Genomic DNA, 15,522 nt, shown 5'->3' with positions numbered 1-15,522 from the left:
CGGTTGTGACATCCAGGTTTTTCCTCCAAAACAAAGCTAACCCTCCCTTTCTACCAACCGAATCAACAATAAAAAAATTAAAGGCATCAAAATTTCTAAAAAGACTACTAAATTCACTTTTAACTAACTTCGTTTCAATTAAGAAGAAAATGTCAGGGGAATTATTCTTAACAAATAATTTAAGCGCCCGCACCGTCCAAGGATTCCCCAATCCTTGGAGGTTCCAACTAAAAATTTTCATTGCATCCGGCGGGACTGAACGTCAGTCTCCGCCGATATCTCAATATTGTCGAACCGTTCTGACAACCCATCTCTAACTTTCTTTGAGAAAAGGTTATCAGAATCCTCTCCTTGGAGTAAACTCCGATTTCTTTTTGACATGCCTTTCTTGCTGGAGCTGCCAACCTCCGATTTTCCACCCATTCTACTAGTTTTAATCCGGGTCCAAGACCCCTCTTTCACCCCTTTTGCAGCCGGCTTCACATTGCCAACCAAATCAGGTAAATTAACCCCTGTGTTAGATGTGGTATTGGACTGAATTTGGTGAATGCATACATCCACAAGACCATCTAGCTGACCCCTTGTTTCTTCAGCCAACACATCTTGATTAATTGCGCTAGTAATCTCATGCAATTCTGCTTCTTCATGCAAACCTGCGTCATTCTGATGTACCAGTTCACCATCTCTGATCGCTACCCCAACTCCTGTTTTTGGGTTGAGATTCAGCACCCTTCTTGTCCCTGTGAAACTTCCACTATTCCCTGGGGACCCCGATCCAGGTATACCCTCTCCAACCCTGTTCTTCATGTTATAACCTAATTTGTTACCCATTAAGTTGCGTTTACGGGGGGTAGCTCGTAACGTTGGTCCATAGGGCCACTCAGACACCTCCGTTTCCTCCGGCTTCTCCTCACAGTCAGCTACCAAGTGATCCAGCAAGCCACACCAATAACAAAAGTTTTGAATTCTTTCGTATTTGAATGGGATCCAACATATATCTCCGAGCGGATTAATGACTTTCGTACCTCTAATGATCGGTTTTGATACGTCTAACTGAACCCTGACTCTCTCGTAGCGATTACTATCTCCCTTATCTCCATCCACCTCAAGAACTCTCCCCGCTTTTGTCCCAATCTTACTAATAGCAGCTTTGCCCCTGCAGTTCATGGGAAGGTTATAAATTCTAACCCAGACCTGACAGAGTTTTAAAATCATGTTGTTAGGCTGCATATTACCCGACATAGGTTCAAGCAATATCAATTGCTTATCAAAATTCCATGGACCATCAGCCATAATTCTGCACCTATCGTTCTTGGAAAAAAATTCACAAACAAAAAGTTCATCCCCAACATCTCTGATAATAACACCTTTCGTAAGTTTCCATGCGCTCAGCATCGCGTTCTTAAGATGGTTCAGATTATAAGGTTTTCTTGTCAACAACTTTCCAACCAGACTTAACTCCGCTTTCTCTTCCGCATAATCATCAACAACATCCTCAAGAGTTATGGTAATCTGCTCATCCTCGGTTAGGCGTAACTGGGAACATGCTTCGGCTAACCCTTCATCCATCTTCCTTTCACCCAGCAATTGTAAAGTATGTCTAAATCCAACACAAACGCACACAAGAGGCGTCCAGGAATCGAGAAACCGATAGAAAATCTTCAGAAAACGAAGAAAAAACCCTAACCCTAGAAAACCTAGAGTAGAGAGAGAAAACTCCACGTGAGACGGGAGAGATTTTGTTAACCAATTATTCTATAGTTTGTTTACTTTATTAGTTGTTTTAAAATATAATTCTTACTTCCATAGTGTTTGTACTTTATTTTTTTATTTTTCCTACAATAATATTAGAAGGAAAAAGTATTTTGCAGAACTTAAGAATCAAAACAGTGCTTATGATACTGAATAGTTTTACTACCAAAATATTCATGTCATGTTTTTGCAAAATCTGATATAATGATGATGGTATCGAATTTAATCAAATCAAATTAACTTTTTTTTATTTTTAATCAAATCAATTAAAATTTATAATTTAGTATGAACTTGTTTGCACTGACCCAAAAAGAGCTCATATGGGCTAATTCAGGTTTTTTGAGCCCAAAAGCCATCAACTATCCTTTTGTTCCTATCTTAGCTTAATAGTTATTTTTTTTAGTCATTATCTTATTTTTAGTCATTATCTTAATTATTTAATTTAGTATTATCTAAATAAGAGATTGTATCTCACTAGACTAGGTTTTCTATTTTAGGGTTTGTCCCCTATAAATAGCTAGCTTTAGGTTTGTATTAACCACAACTCAAATCAATCAAACAAATACAACTTCAAAGCCCTGTGCTTTTCTATCCTCAACCCCCGCGGTTGTTAACTTAGGAGTAGGAGTAGTTCAAACAATAATCTCGCCTGGGTTTCTTAACCTCCAGATTAATGTTTTAATTTAGATAAGTCAAACCCTGTTCAACTTTTCGAACCGAACCGGTTAAAGCATCGATCCACACAGTACCCATCTATAAATTCAAAGATTCGAGTTTGGAAATATTTTCCTGCGAACAGAACTATTAATTTAATAATAAAATCGATGGATGCCCATCCCAAAATATTGCCCACTAGATAGCAGTATTTTAAAAATCGAATCGACGGACGTACTATACCGATTTCTAATTCAACAGATTTAATAAATTATACCTAAAGATAAATTTTAAACATGGGTTAGGGTCTAACGGTTCAACCGCCAGTTCAAGCCGGACAATCATCGGTTCAAGCCGGTCAATCACCGGTTCTACCGCAGGTTCATCCAATTCTGCTCGGTTGAACTGAACTTTTGAATTTTAGTGTAAATAGAACTAGGCAGCTGGTTGATTTTGGTTCAACCAGTCGGTGCATCCATATTTTTAAATCATGGCTAATTAGTCTAGTGGGTTAGTGGAGAAGTAGGAAATTTTGTGCTTGCGATTTTTAGTCATAACACTCTTAAAAATACAAATAGTAGAAAATTGACCGAGTTTCGAAATTTTAGAATAGATCAGATTAGGTAGTTGATTAATTCTGATTCGACTAGTATAACCGGCCGGTCCAATTCGACTTCTAAATCACAACTAGACCGTCTAGTGGGTTAGTAAGAAAAGTATTGATTAGGAAAATTTAAATATTTGTGATTACAATATTTAGAAATAACACTCTTGGAAATACAATACTAGTAAAGAATTTGAAAAGGGCCTTGACATTGAGAAAGTGCAATAGAGACAAAGGGGCTGAGTGGGGCCTCATGTGTTTCTATAATGATGCTTGCTCTCTCTTCATCATGCCAATTTCCCTTATTGGCCCATAAAAATGGAATCATGGCAAATGAGTCAGCTTATATGAGAGCACATCATTCTTAGGTCCCACTCTATCTCCCTTGAGTTTAGGTCCTAATTTTCTAATGGTTGACAAAATAGCATAAATCGATTTTTAGCACCTATATTGTTTTTTCATGTGCTTTCGTATTGCTTTTAAAATAAGTTCAATACCACCATATTATAGTATAAAGTTTTACGTATTTTTTTTGTTTTAAGCACAAACTATAATTTGTCTCATTTATTAGCATAATCTTTTTAAACTATTCATTCTATAACCGTCATACATTTTATATAAAAATGATATCGTTTTTGGCTTCATGGATGATCAAAATGATGTCGTTTTAAACATTTATATGCCAAATAATGAAAGATTGTTCTATTAGCAATGTGACATTTTGTAGTTATGTGCTTAAATTGAAAAAAACGCGAAAATTTGTAGTATATGATGATATTAATCTTTTAAAATAAATATCTATTAATTATCGAAATAATTTCAATAATACTAGTTGATATTTTTTATTATAAAATAATGTCTGACTGTTTAAAAAACTGCAAAAATGATGCTACAGTTATATCGTGAATTATTTTTGCCGTTATCGGCCATCATCACCACCATTAAAACTTCCTTAAAAAGAGGTGCAGTTAAAAAATTAAATCCACAAAAATTTATATTTGTTTTCAATTTATTTTCGATTAATTTTGAATATTATAATTTACTAAAATGATGATGACAATAGCATTTTTGGCTTTGATTAGCAGTATCTATTAGCTTTGATTAGTAGCATTATTTTTGTTGGCTCTAATTTGTAAGTTTAATCATGAAGTTCAATCAATTTTTAAGAAATCATTTTAAGAAAATGTCAGCGATGGTAGCAAAGTAGAAACATCAACAACAGAAGTGGAAGAGCCGGCGTTAGGGTCTCTAGAAGAGGCGGCAATGAGTTAACTATGGTAGAGGCGGTGGCCACTATGAGGCGGTAAATGGATGGGTTTAGATGGTTATGAATGGGGTTAATATGGATAGAGTTATAAATAGGTAATATATCTTTTTATGACCTGTTTTAATTTTATATGAGTACTCATACCCTTATAATTCTATCTAACCCTAACCTCTCCACTAACCCATTTTTATATGTACAATGTTAAAATATTCATTTTTAAAAATTTAAATTTTATTAAATTTTAATTATATATTTTGTAGGAATTAATAAATTTTAGAGAGAAATTTTTAAAGATATTATGACAATTTTCCAAAAAAATAAATAAATTCCAACAAAAAAGTTTTCCGAAATTTTTTTCTTGGAATAAAATATTTTCCGAAAAAAGAATTCGAAAAAACAATTTTCCAAAAAACAATTTCTAGGAAAAACATTCTCTAAAAAAAATCTGAACAAATTATATTCTGGAAAAAATATTTAACAGAAAAAATTTATTTTATGGAAAAAAAAATTCTGGAAAATTTCTTTTCGGAAAAAAAAAATTAATACGACTTTAGAACATTGTTTTTAAAATTTAAAGTTTATTTGATATTTTAAAAAATTCAAATACTTTCAAATTGAAATGTCATTTAACCCAAAATTTGTCTACTGACTTATTATGGATAGAGTATGGGTACCCATGTCAAACCCTTTTATTATCCTTATCTTAATGGGTTGAAAGATTTTCATTTATTTATTACCCATTTAACAAATAACTATCCTTTTATGACTCATATCTTTTATATAATAGGTGGGTATGGGTGGTTATAGGTGGGTAAATGGGTATGGATGAAATTACCACTTTTGATTATGGTGGGATAATATACGAAATGTGATTTTCTAAGCATGTCATAAATGATTGTGAATGTAATAGACGATTTTGCGTTTACGATCAATGGTTCAAATTAGGGGGACAATCATATGGGTTTTGTAATTTTTTTTTTGAAATTCTTTTTATGTGAATGATTTGATGTAATTTTGAAGATACTTTTGAGCTACTGCTTCGCGAAAAACATTCTTCGACGAACTCATATAAAAAATAAAAAATATACAGTAAGGGGAGCTTATTATGTGTGTCAACAATTACTTCTATCTCACCATTAAGGTTGTCCTTTCTTGATTTCTATATTCGATCACACAAAAAATATATAGAAGATTGATGTGATGTTTATTGAGTTAATAAACTCTGATTCTCATTAAAAAGAATTATGACATACAAAGCTAGTATTTATACTAGTTACATTTGGAAGCTTAACACACAAGTTAAACATATACAGCTCATACTAACAGACTACAACTAACTAACTCCACCTCATCAATCCATGATATTCAGCAATACTCTAATGAGAAGAAGCCACATGTATTGTGGCAGGGTTTGAAAGAACAGAAGGAGGTGAGGATGGTAATTGTGTAGGTTGGTTTTGAATAAATGATACAGGTGTAGTAACAACATCATGATCAATATAAGAATCAGTTGCATTAAAATTTGAATTATGAACTAAATGAACAAGTTGATCAATGATTTGTATTGAAATTTGTTTAAAAGGAAATATGTTTTCATAAAACTTTACATGTCTGGAAATGAAAATGCATTTTGTTTGTAAATTGTAAAGTTTAAAACCTTTGATATAAGAGGGATATCCAATGAATACACATTGAATAGCTCTCGAATCAAATTTTGATCTTAAATCAGAAATAGTGGATAAACAGCCAAAGGTTTTTAGATTATCAAACTTTGGTGGATTTTGATAGAGTATTTCAAAGGGAGTTTTGTTATCAAGAAGAGGGGAAGGTATTTTATTTATAAGATGTAATGCATGAGTAACAAACTCAGACCAGAATGTAACTGGTAAATTGAACTGAAATTTCATAGATCTAGCCACATTCATGATGTGCTGGTGTTTCCTTTCAACTATACTATTCTGTTGTGGGGTATAAACACAAATCTTTTGGTGAATAATACTATATGTTTGATAAAAGACAGACATATTGAACTCCAAACCATTATTTGATCTCACACACTTAACTTGTACTCCAAATTGAGTATTAACAAAAACAATGAACTGCTGTAGAAAGGATTGAACCTCTGATTTGGATTTTAACAAAGATATCCAGGTAAACCTGCTTTTACCGTCTACAATAGAGACAAAATACCTATGACCATTATGAGAAACAGTTTTGGATGGTCCTCATATATCTACACTGATTACATCAAAAATGTTTTTGACAATTGTGTCACTAGTTGGAAAAGGCAACTTTCTTTGTTTAGCTAAGTGACATATTTCACAATGATCATTAACAGGTAAAGTACTGTTTGGATTAGAAGCTTGTAGCAACTTGAGTCTTCGAGTAGATGGATGTCCAAGTCTGAAGTGCCACATCTGAGAAGAATCAATAGGGGTTTTGAAGGTAGATGCAGCCATTTTTGTGGTTGCAGTGAATGGCTTGACTAAGTGATATAGTCCTTGTATTTTCTTAGCTAAACCAATCATCCTCGAGGTATGGAGATCCTGGATAAAGCAATTATTATAATGTAAGAGAACATAATATCTCTGAGAATTTGTTAACTGGCTAGTGGAAATAAGGTTGAATGAAAACTGAGGTATGTGTAAGGCTTTAGTAAGAATGAAAGAAAAGGAGAGGTGTACTGTTCCAATGTGTTCAACTGGGATTTTTTGACCATTTGGCAAATGCACAAAAACGTTGAAAACTCTTTTATAATTCAAAAAAAAATTTAAAGAACAAATTATATGATTGGTGGCTCCAGAGTCCACAATCCAAGTGTCTTTATGCAAATGAGAATATACTGAGCATGAGGAAGAGACTTTACCTTGATCATTTTGAACTGGATTAAAAGAAGTAGAATTGGTGTTAACATTAGATTGACTGTTGGCTTTCACGGAGAAATTCACTTGCTGCATTAATGCTGCATATTCCTCTGAGGTCATATGAATCATATTATCCTGCCCTTGTCCATGCTCATTATCTGCAATTCTCAGATTCTCCACATTTTGTGCTATTGTGCCCATCATAGTGTTATCTGACTTAATTAACTTGATTAGCATAGCTCTGGATTTGTTTTCCTTTAGACTTAAAGCCTGGTGGATAACCATGATTTTTATAGCAATTATCCACAGTATGGTTCGTCATACCACAGTAAGTACATTTGAGACCCTGTGTTCCTTGGTTGTAGAATTTCTTCTGTCCAAGATTGTATGCCTTCTTCTGATTACCAGCATCAAAAGTCATAGTGCTATTACCTGCAGCAAACTGACGTTTTGGCAACAATATATTCCCCATTTGTTTTTTGGCATAGAATACATTTGGTTCGATCATAGTAGCTGTAATATCCTGTATTTTTCCGCCATGGTTTTGTTGTGTTTCCGACTTAGTTTCGTATTATTAACGGTGTACTTAGCAAGTGTGAAACTTTAATTAGGGTTGGAGCTGTATCTTGTATGTGTCACATGTTTCGTGTGAGTTTTCACTAGCGATTTGATTTGTATCCGGATTATAATCGAGGTTGTGTTCGTGTGCCTTCTGAATCTGACATGTTTTGACAAAACATCCGTATCTCCCAATTTCACCGTTGGATCGGGCTCATTTTTGGATATGCTGTGAACGACAAAAAGTTGACCGTTAGATCAAAATTTGGGAGGCATCGGAGCAGTGTGCGAACGCACACGCAGAGTGCACGAACGTGCACTGTCCTTACGCGTTTTTTTTCAACTCTCTCTATATATATAATTCTGCTGCACGTTTTGCTCTTCTTCTAAACCTAATTTTCCCTAAACCCTAGCCGTCTCATCACCTTAAAACGCTATGAAAACTCTCATCCAAATCCTTCCCTTTCGCTTTGCGATTCCGGTAAGAGTTTAACGTCTTTTCCTTTGATATTCGTTACTTATCGTTTTCAGTTCGTGACTTGTCTTATGTTCGTTCTAGCATTGTCTAAGGCCATGTTTATCGTCCCAATCACTCATATCATCCCTGAAATCATCAGCTTTGTTATCTATGATCTGTACGTCAAATTCTTTGTTCTTATATTGTTGGAATCTTTGGGATATGCTTCTTGTTGTTATATTAATTATAGTATTGATTTGGTCTCTTTTGTCTTTGATCTTTAATAATTTATTGAAGTTTGTTAATATAGTTTGGAGTTGCTGTAAAGAATTTTTTGTCAAAATTCAAATTGATAACGATGACAGTGGGTGCAATTTGTTCTTTTAAATTGTTGAGCTTTTTCTTTATCATGGTGTTGGGTTTGTTAGGATCTTGTTAGATTGGTTTGTTATAGAATTATGAAGGTTGTTAGTTGAAAGTTTGATGGTTGGGAGTTTGAATTTCATGGTTTCTGTAATGAAGCTTTTGTTATGAGAATTGGATTCGGCAATGGTAATGAGTTGGCGGGGTTGTTTGTTTCAAATTGATGAGTTGGGCAAAAAGGTCAACTTGGCTTTTCATAAAATTGGTTTTTTGATAATTAATCCATTAAGTTAAATGTTAATTAATAACCTTTGTTTATTATTTGATTTTTATTTAACTTTGGTTTTGTTTCGATTTATAAATTGGTAAATTGAAAACGACATATATTTTATAACTTAAATTTATATAATTACTCGGGTAATTATATTTGATTTTAATATCAATTTGGCATGACATTTTGGCTAATTTATAATTTAGCCCCTAAACTTTCTAAAAGCTTATTCGAGGATAACTTTTAGATTTTTGTTTGATTTATAATTTAGTAAATTTAAAATGAGTAATTAAATTTGATTTCAAATATCAAATTGGCTAAATCCTCTGAGGTTTTTTTAAACTTATTTAAGCAAGTTTTGGTTTGTAACTTGGGTTACTTGAACTTTAAGCTATTGAGTTCCGTTATAATTTTGATTACTATTTTATCAAAATTGTTTTTATAATTATAAACTATGGTTTATAATTGGATATAAAGATATTTATTTTATCAAAGTTATTTTCGGGATTATAAACTCTGGTTTATAATTTGATAAAATAATTGGGTCAAGCTAGACTTGGGTCGCCCGACATGTGAGGTTAGTTTGGTGGTTATCGGTGACTCGGCTAACCCATTATTTTGAAAATTGGATCGCTTTATTATTTAATGTTATTTAAGTAATATTTTTCGAATTGGATTTTAAAGCGGGGACTCAATATGCTTGACTTGTTATGACTTAATTATCTGAGTATTGTGTTTACTCTAATTGGCTTTACCTTGACGTGTTGTTTGTGCTAGTCCTATGTGGTGTCTAGTACTCTCTAGAGTTAGGGTCCGTTTTAATAATGATTTATGTTTGTTTAGACTCGTCGAGCTTTCATGCTTTTGAGGGGAACCGAGTTTAGGTTGCTTGCCAGGAGTTATCACGTGGATTAGCAAGCTGTGAGTTTGTACTTACTATTTACCGCTTTATTAACTAAATTGTTATTTTAATATTAAATATATATACTGTACGTATATTGCGAGCTGTTTTTATATTATGACTCTTAGTTGGAACATGCTACCTAATGGGTATCATTAGGACTGCGTGCGCACCGGTAATGATCTGGGTAAGGTATATATGGAAATGTGGTAACTCGGTGTGAGCATAGCTCTCGGGACCAAATAGAGTAACTCGGTGTAGCACAGCTCTCGGGACTCTGAATATAGTAAAAGTGTAGTCAGTGGTAACTCGGTGTAGCTCAGCTCTCGGGACCAGGCCTGTTGGATTATGTTTATCATTTAGAATTATGGATTAGGGTTCCAACTATTATTCGTAATATCGTTATTAAATGTTTTAAATAGTTTTAAACGTTTTCCACTTGATAAATGTAAATAGTGGTATAAACTCATCTCAGTATATCTGACTCCGTTGTTTTCCCAATTTTTCCCAGGGTTATGATCTGAGCGAGTCAACTGCTCTCCGATTCTTTATTTTCTCGGAGGTTTTACTTTATTTTATAAAGTTTATTAAACTGATTTTATTCTTAGACTGCAGTAGTTGACTATACGTCTTTATTTTATTACAGTTGTTTGTCGAATTAGTCCGACTGGATCTATTGCTTTGGCATGTTTATATTGTTTACTCTGTTTGCTTTTATGCCATATTGGAGACTCGTAGTTGAACGAGTATTTATAATATCAATTATTGAATATTATAACTGCTAGAATTGGGCTGAAGTCTCGGTTGCCCCTGAGCATTGGTTTTCTTGCAGGTTTATTATAATTGTATGTTAACCGAAAGGCTAGCTACGGGTTTTGGTACTACATTACCCATACCCTAGCGTCGGTCACGATTCATGAAAATGGGTCGTGACAATAGCAACAGGAATACCAAACTGTCTTTCATATTGTATTGCCATTGAAAAAACTCCGTTAATCTTAGGCAAAGGTTCCATCATCAGGATCTGAGACTTGATTGTAATAAAGTTCTCATTTGATCCCTTCAAGAATCTGATGACATAATTACATTCTATGTAATCTTAAATAGTTACCAATGCACCACATTGACACTGTGGGTTGCATTTGCAGTGGGGAGTGGGTCTCAAATTTGACAATCCATTCCATAGTTCCATAAGGTGAGTATAATATTAATTCAACAACAAATAATGTGTTCTGTTTAAAAGTATATAATTCTTCCCGAATATCAGAAATTCTATAAGCATCACTTTCGGAAAATCGAGACTGTAGATCAAGGCATGCTTCCAAGGCACTGTCAATCCATTCAATGCTTTTATGAATTGCCGGACTCACTGAGTTGTAAATCCATGATAATACCAGATTGTTGCATCTCTCCCAAACATTAAACATAGAGTTGTCTCTGCTTGGTACAGCAAATGTTCCATCAATGAAACATTTCTTATTCTTCGCAATTAATGCCATTTTCATGCCTCTTGACCAAGAGTGATAGTTTGTTCCATTAGTATAGGTGAAACCAAGGAGATTGATGTGTTCTCACTTGGATGAACATAGTACGGACTAGAAGGACTCTCCTCCTATCTCCATACATTAGTTGTGTTAGTAGCAGCCATTGAAATGCTGGTTTTGATCTATCAAATCTTGTTGAAATCTATGATTGTACTATCGCAAGATAGAGAAATGTGAGAAGATTAAGAATCTGTAATTTATTTGCGGAAATATGAAAAGAATAGAGAGAAAGAATATGTTTGGCAGTTAAGAAAGTGATGAGAAAAGAAGAGAAAATTGACAGTTACTGCCGAGAAAAAGAACAAAAATGCTCTGATACCATATTGAGTTAATAAACTCGGATTCTCATTAAAAAGAATTATGAAGTACTAAGCTAGTATTTATACTAGTTACATTTGGAAGCTTAACACACAAGCTAAACATGTACAACTCATACTAACAGACTACAGCTAACTAACTCTAACTCGTCAATTCATGATATTCAGCAATACTCCAATGAGAAGAAGCTACGTGTGTAGAGGAGTAGAAGATGAAATATATATGTAATAATGTTTAAGGTTAAACATTTTTTTTGGCGGATTTTTCATACTGTCATTATGTGGTTCTAGGTCCTTTGACATAAATGTGTTTTGTGCAACTTATTTTGTTTAAGGTGTTGAGATAAGAAAAACAATCTCTAATACATGTCCTTATGAAGTGTGCTTGGGTTCAAGGGTTGTGGATATCTTCTCCACTCGGGCACTGAGTGAAGTATGTGGATGATTCTAAAACTCAATTAGGCTCTATTGTTCAGCCAGTTATACCTAAAAAGGATGTTGTCACCCTCTTTATTATGTTTAATGATAAATTTGGTTCTCAAGAAATCAGTTAGTCTATGAATAAAAAGCGGAGAAACTCGGTGAAATGTTGCGTCGATGTATGGTATTCTTGGCGAGAGAATGAGATACATTATTACGACAAACTAATGAATATTTGCCATATTGGAAACTGAATTCGGAAAGCTATTTTTTGGTGAAAAACTTCTGATTTGTAAAACTAAATTTGGTAACTGATTTTGCTAGTTTTAAAAGTTTGTGATAGTTCATGATTATTTTTGCAATGAATCCTTATTTTTACGACAAATTAATGAATATTTACCATATTGAAATATAAAATTGTTACTTTTTATTATAAAATATATGTAACTTGATTTATAAAAACGTCGAGACTTAAATAACAATTTTCCCCTCAACTTGAAAACACTAGGCAATTAGAATATAAATTAATTTTATGAAAAAATAAGTCTTAAATTTGGTGGTTATGGTCAATTAACTTCATTCTTTCAATTTGCTTTCTCAACTTTTAAGCTAATTGCCCTTTTAAATTGCCAATTTATTCCATAACTTATAAGCTAATTTTTAAAAATATAATTAATCAACTATAATCACCAACTTCAGACTGATTTGCCCATAAAATTAGTAAATATACTAATTATCCATTGCTTAAATCAAAACGTTGGAGAACACCATTACTATCAAAGTACAAATTTATACCAAATTTGCACCTTGGGTAGATTTTTTTTTAATAAATACATTTAAGACAACAAAAGTAAAATCCATAGTCACCCAATCAAAGACTTCAAATTTAAACCATCGCCAAATCACCAAACCTCACCCGTAAAACCTAAAAAACACAGAGTCCATTCCCCATCCAAGTCAACGTCACTTACAACCTCCCCAGTTCTCGGAACTAAAACAATCAACACAGACAGGATCTTCAAAATGAAACAAGAAACACTGACATTAGTTCTAGTAAATCTAGCAGGAATCATGGAAAAAGCTGACGAATCATTACTTCCAGGAGTTTATAACGAAGTGGGTGCTGCTTTACATATTGACCCAACTGGTCTTGGTTCACTAACTCTCTTTAGATCCATTGTTCAAACTCTGTGCTACCCATTAGCTGCTTATCTCGCTTCCCACCATAATCGAGCCCATGTTATTGCTGTTGGAGCTTTTCTCTGGGCTGCTGCCACTTTTCTTGTTGCTGTTTCTTCTACATTTTTGCAGGTTTTTCTCTTGTTTTTTTGGTCCATTTTGTTTGTTATGAAATTTATTGCAATACCCAGGTTGTAGATTCTTGTGGAGTTTATGTCTAAGCTGTTAAAAATTTACCATTTTTGGGTTATTTTTATGGTTTATTTGACTGCTTTATATGCTAATTCATGCTTGACCAATTATGGAGTGATTTACAACACTTTGTCTGAATTGCATAAAGGATTGGATCCCTATTTCAGATCGTAAATGTAGAGTTTCGGAATTTCTGAAGTCTTTTCGTAAACGAAATGTAGGACTTGATAAGTTTCCGTGCAAGATGGTTGGCTTTAAGAAGTTTTAAAGCAAGTGTTAAAGATTTACTTTTCTGTCTATATAAAATGCATATTTTTTTATGAGTAAGCATTTAAAATGTATGAGTTTACAATTTTAATAGATTGTTGTATGATCATTAAAGCAAAAAATAGTTACAATTGCATCTAGAATCTGCAGTGTTTTTCATTTTTTGGGTTCTATCTCCTGTATAGGTATCGCTGACAATGCTATCGCATTCGGTTAATTAGGTGGCGGTATCAAGAGGTTTAAATGGGATTGGACTAGCTATAGTTCTTCCTGCAATTCAGTCTCTTGTTGCTGATTCTACCGATGAAACCAATCGTGGTACGGCATTTGGATGGTTGCATCTAACTAGCAATCTCGGGTCGATTCTTGGAGGATTATGTTCTGTTCTTATAGCTTCAAAATCATTCATGGGTATCTCTGGCTGGAGAGTTTCTTTCCATTTGGTTGGACTACTAAGTGTAGTAGTTGGTATTCTGGTTCGACTATTCGCCAACGATCCATGTTTTTCTGATACGGATAAAAGATCGAAGGACCAAACCAACCTTCAGTCTTTTGTATCAGAAATGAAGGATTTGATCAAAGAAGCGAAAATGATTTTAAAGATACCATCTTTTCAAATACTCATAGCTCAAGGTGTGTCTGGATCATTTCCTTGGTTTGCTTTGTCATTTACAGCAATGTGGTTAGAACTTGTTGGCTTCTCTCATGAGAAAACTGCATTCCTCTTAACTCTTTTTCAAATTGGTAGTTCTATTGGCGGCCTATTCGGAGGAATGATGGGAGACATTCTTGCTAAACGCTTTCCGAATTCTGGCAGGATAAGCCTATCGCAGATTAGCTCTGGCTCGGCTATTCCTTTAGCTGCAATTCTGTTGTTGGTGTTGCCTGATGATCCGTCCTCAGCAGTTTCGCATGGTCTGGTGTTGTTCATCATGGGACTATGCATATCTTGGAATGGTGCCGCAACGAACAAGTAAGTATTTCATTTCAATTGTACCCGAATTGAAGAAATTGAGATTTCTGATGTTTTTCTAATGTGATGTACAGTCCAATATTTGCAGAAATAGTTCCAGAAAAGTCTCGAACAAGTATCTACGCATTGGATCGATCATTGGAATCGGTACTGGCTTCATTTGCTCCTCCTATAGTTGGAATTTTGGCTCAGCATGTTTATGGTTATAAAACTCCCAAAGCCTCATCAGAAACTATGAAAGTTGAAACAGATAGAGACAATGCTGCATCTCTTGCCAAGGCGCTTTATACAGCAATCGGCGTTCCGATGGCAATATGTTGTTCCATCTATTCTTTCCTTTACTGCACATATCCGAGAGACCGAGAGCGGGCGAGAATGAACGCCTTGATAGAGTCGGAGATGCAACAACTCGAGGCAGATTCGTCTATTCCGAGAGAAGAACATTCCTCGCTGCACATTTCGGAATTGAAAGAGGTTGAGATGGATGATAATGATGAAAAAGCTCTTCTTTCTCATCAGTTATGACATTTTCACATTTAGTAGGCTGATGAACTTGTCATGTAAAAGCACGGAAACATAAACGCTGAAACGGAAAATAGGCGAAACCATATGGTTTACACTACAACAAAACAGCTCTATGGGGGCGGTATTTTTTGCTTGTAGGGGCGGTTTTAACCGCCCCTACAGGTGATAGGTCCGTTTCGGGAGCCGCCCTTAAAACGCCGTTTTCCCGGGCGCCACTACAAAACAGGGACGGTTTTAACAACTGCCGGGGTAACTTTAAATTATAGGGGCGGGTTATAGGGGCGGTTTTAATCGCCCCTATTTACTTGCATGTGTAGGGGCGGTTTTAGAACCGCCCCAAACCATTTTTTAATATTGACATATCATTTATTTAGGTGCGGTTATAACCGCCCCAAAAGCATTTTTTTATAGTTA

The 15,522-nt window shown here is 34.4% G+C and overlaps 2 protein-coding genes across 3 annotated transcripts; one reads left to right on the top strand and one right to left on the bottom strand.

The window, feature by feature from the left end:
• Positions 1-237: 237 nt before the first annotated feature.
• Positions 238-1,569, bottom strand: LOC126656726 (uncharacterized). The gene has a single exon (XM_050351330.1). The coding sequence runs from the start codon at positions 1,567-1,569 to the stop codon at positions 238-240; it is 1,332 nt and encodes a 443-aa protein (XP_050207287.1).
• Positions 1,570-12,825: 11,256 nt separating this feature from the next.
• On the top strand, positions 12,826-15,522 carry LOC126655790 (uncharacterized). Of its 2 annotated transcripts, none has more exons than XM_050350090.1 (3): positions 12,826-13,283; positions 13,832-14,583; positions 14,658-15,522. In XM_050350090.1, the coding sequence occupies exons 1-3, from the start codon at positions 12,996-12,998 to the stop codon at positions 15,106-15,108; spliced, it is 1,491 nt and encodes a 496-aa protein (XP_050206047.1). In that variant the 5' UTR covers positions 12,826-12,995; the 3' UTR covers positions 15,109-15,522. The 2 variants fall into 2 exon arrangements, with proteins under 2 accessions (XP_050206047.1, XP_050206048.1); XM_050350091.1 differs by having other exon boundaries at positions 14,672-14,892.

The sequence above is a fragment of the Mercurialis annua genome, linkage group LG7, assembly GCF_937616625.2.
Source record: "Mercurialis annua linkage group LG7, ddMerAnnu1.2, whole genome shotgun sequence".
Taxonomy (NCBI): domain Eukaryota; kingdom Viridiplantae; phylum Streptophyta; class Magnoliopsida; order Malpighiales; family Euphorbiaceae; genus Mercurialis; species Mercurialis annua.
The sequence above is the reverse complement of the archived record's forward strand: the minus strand, read 5'-3'. Positions and strand labels throughout refer to the sequence as shown.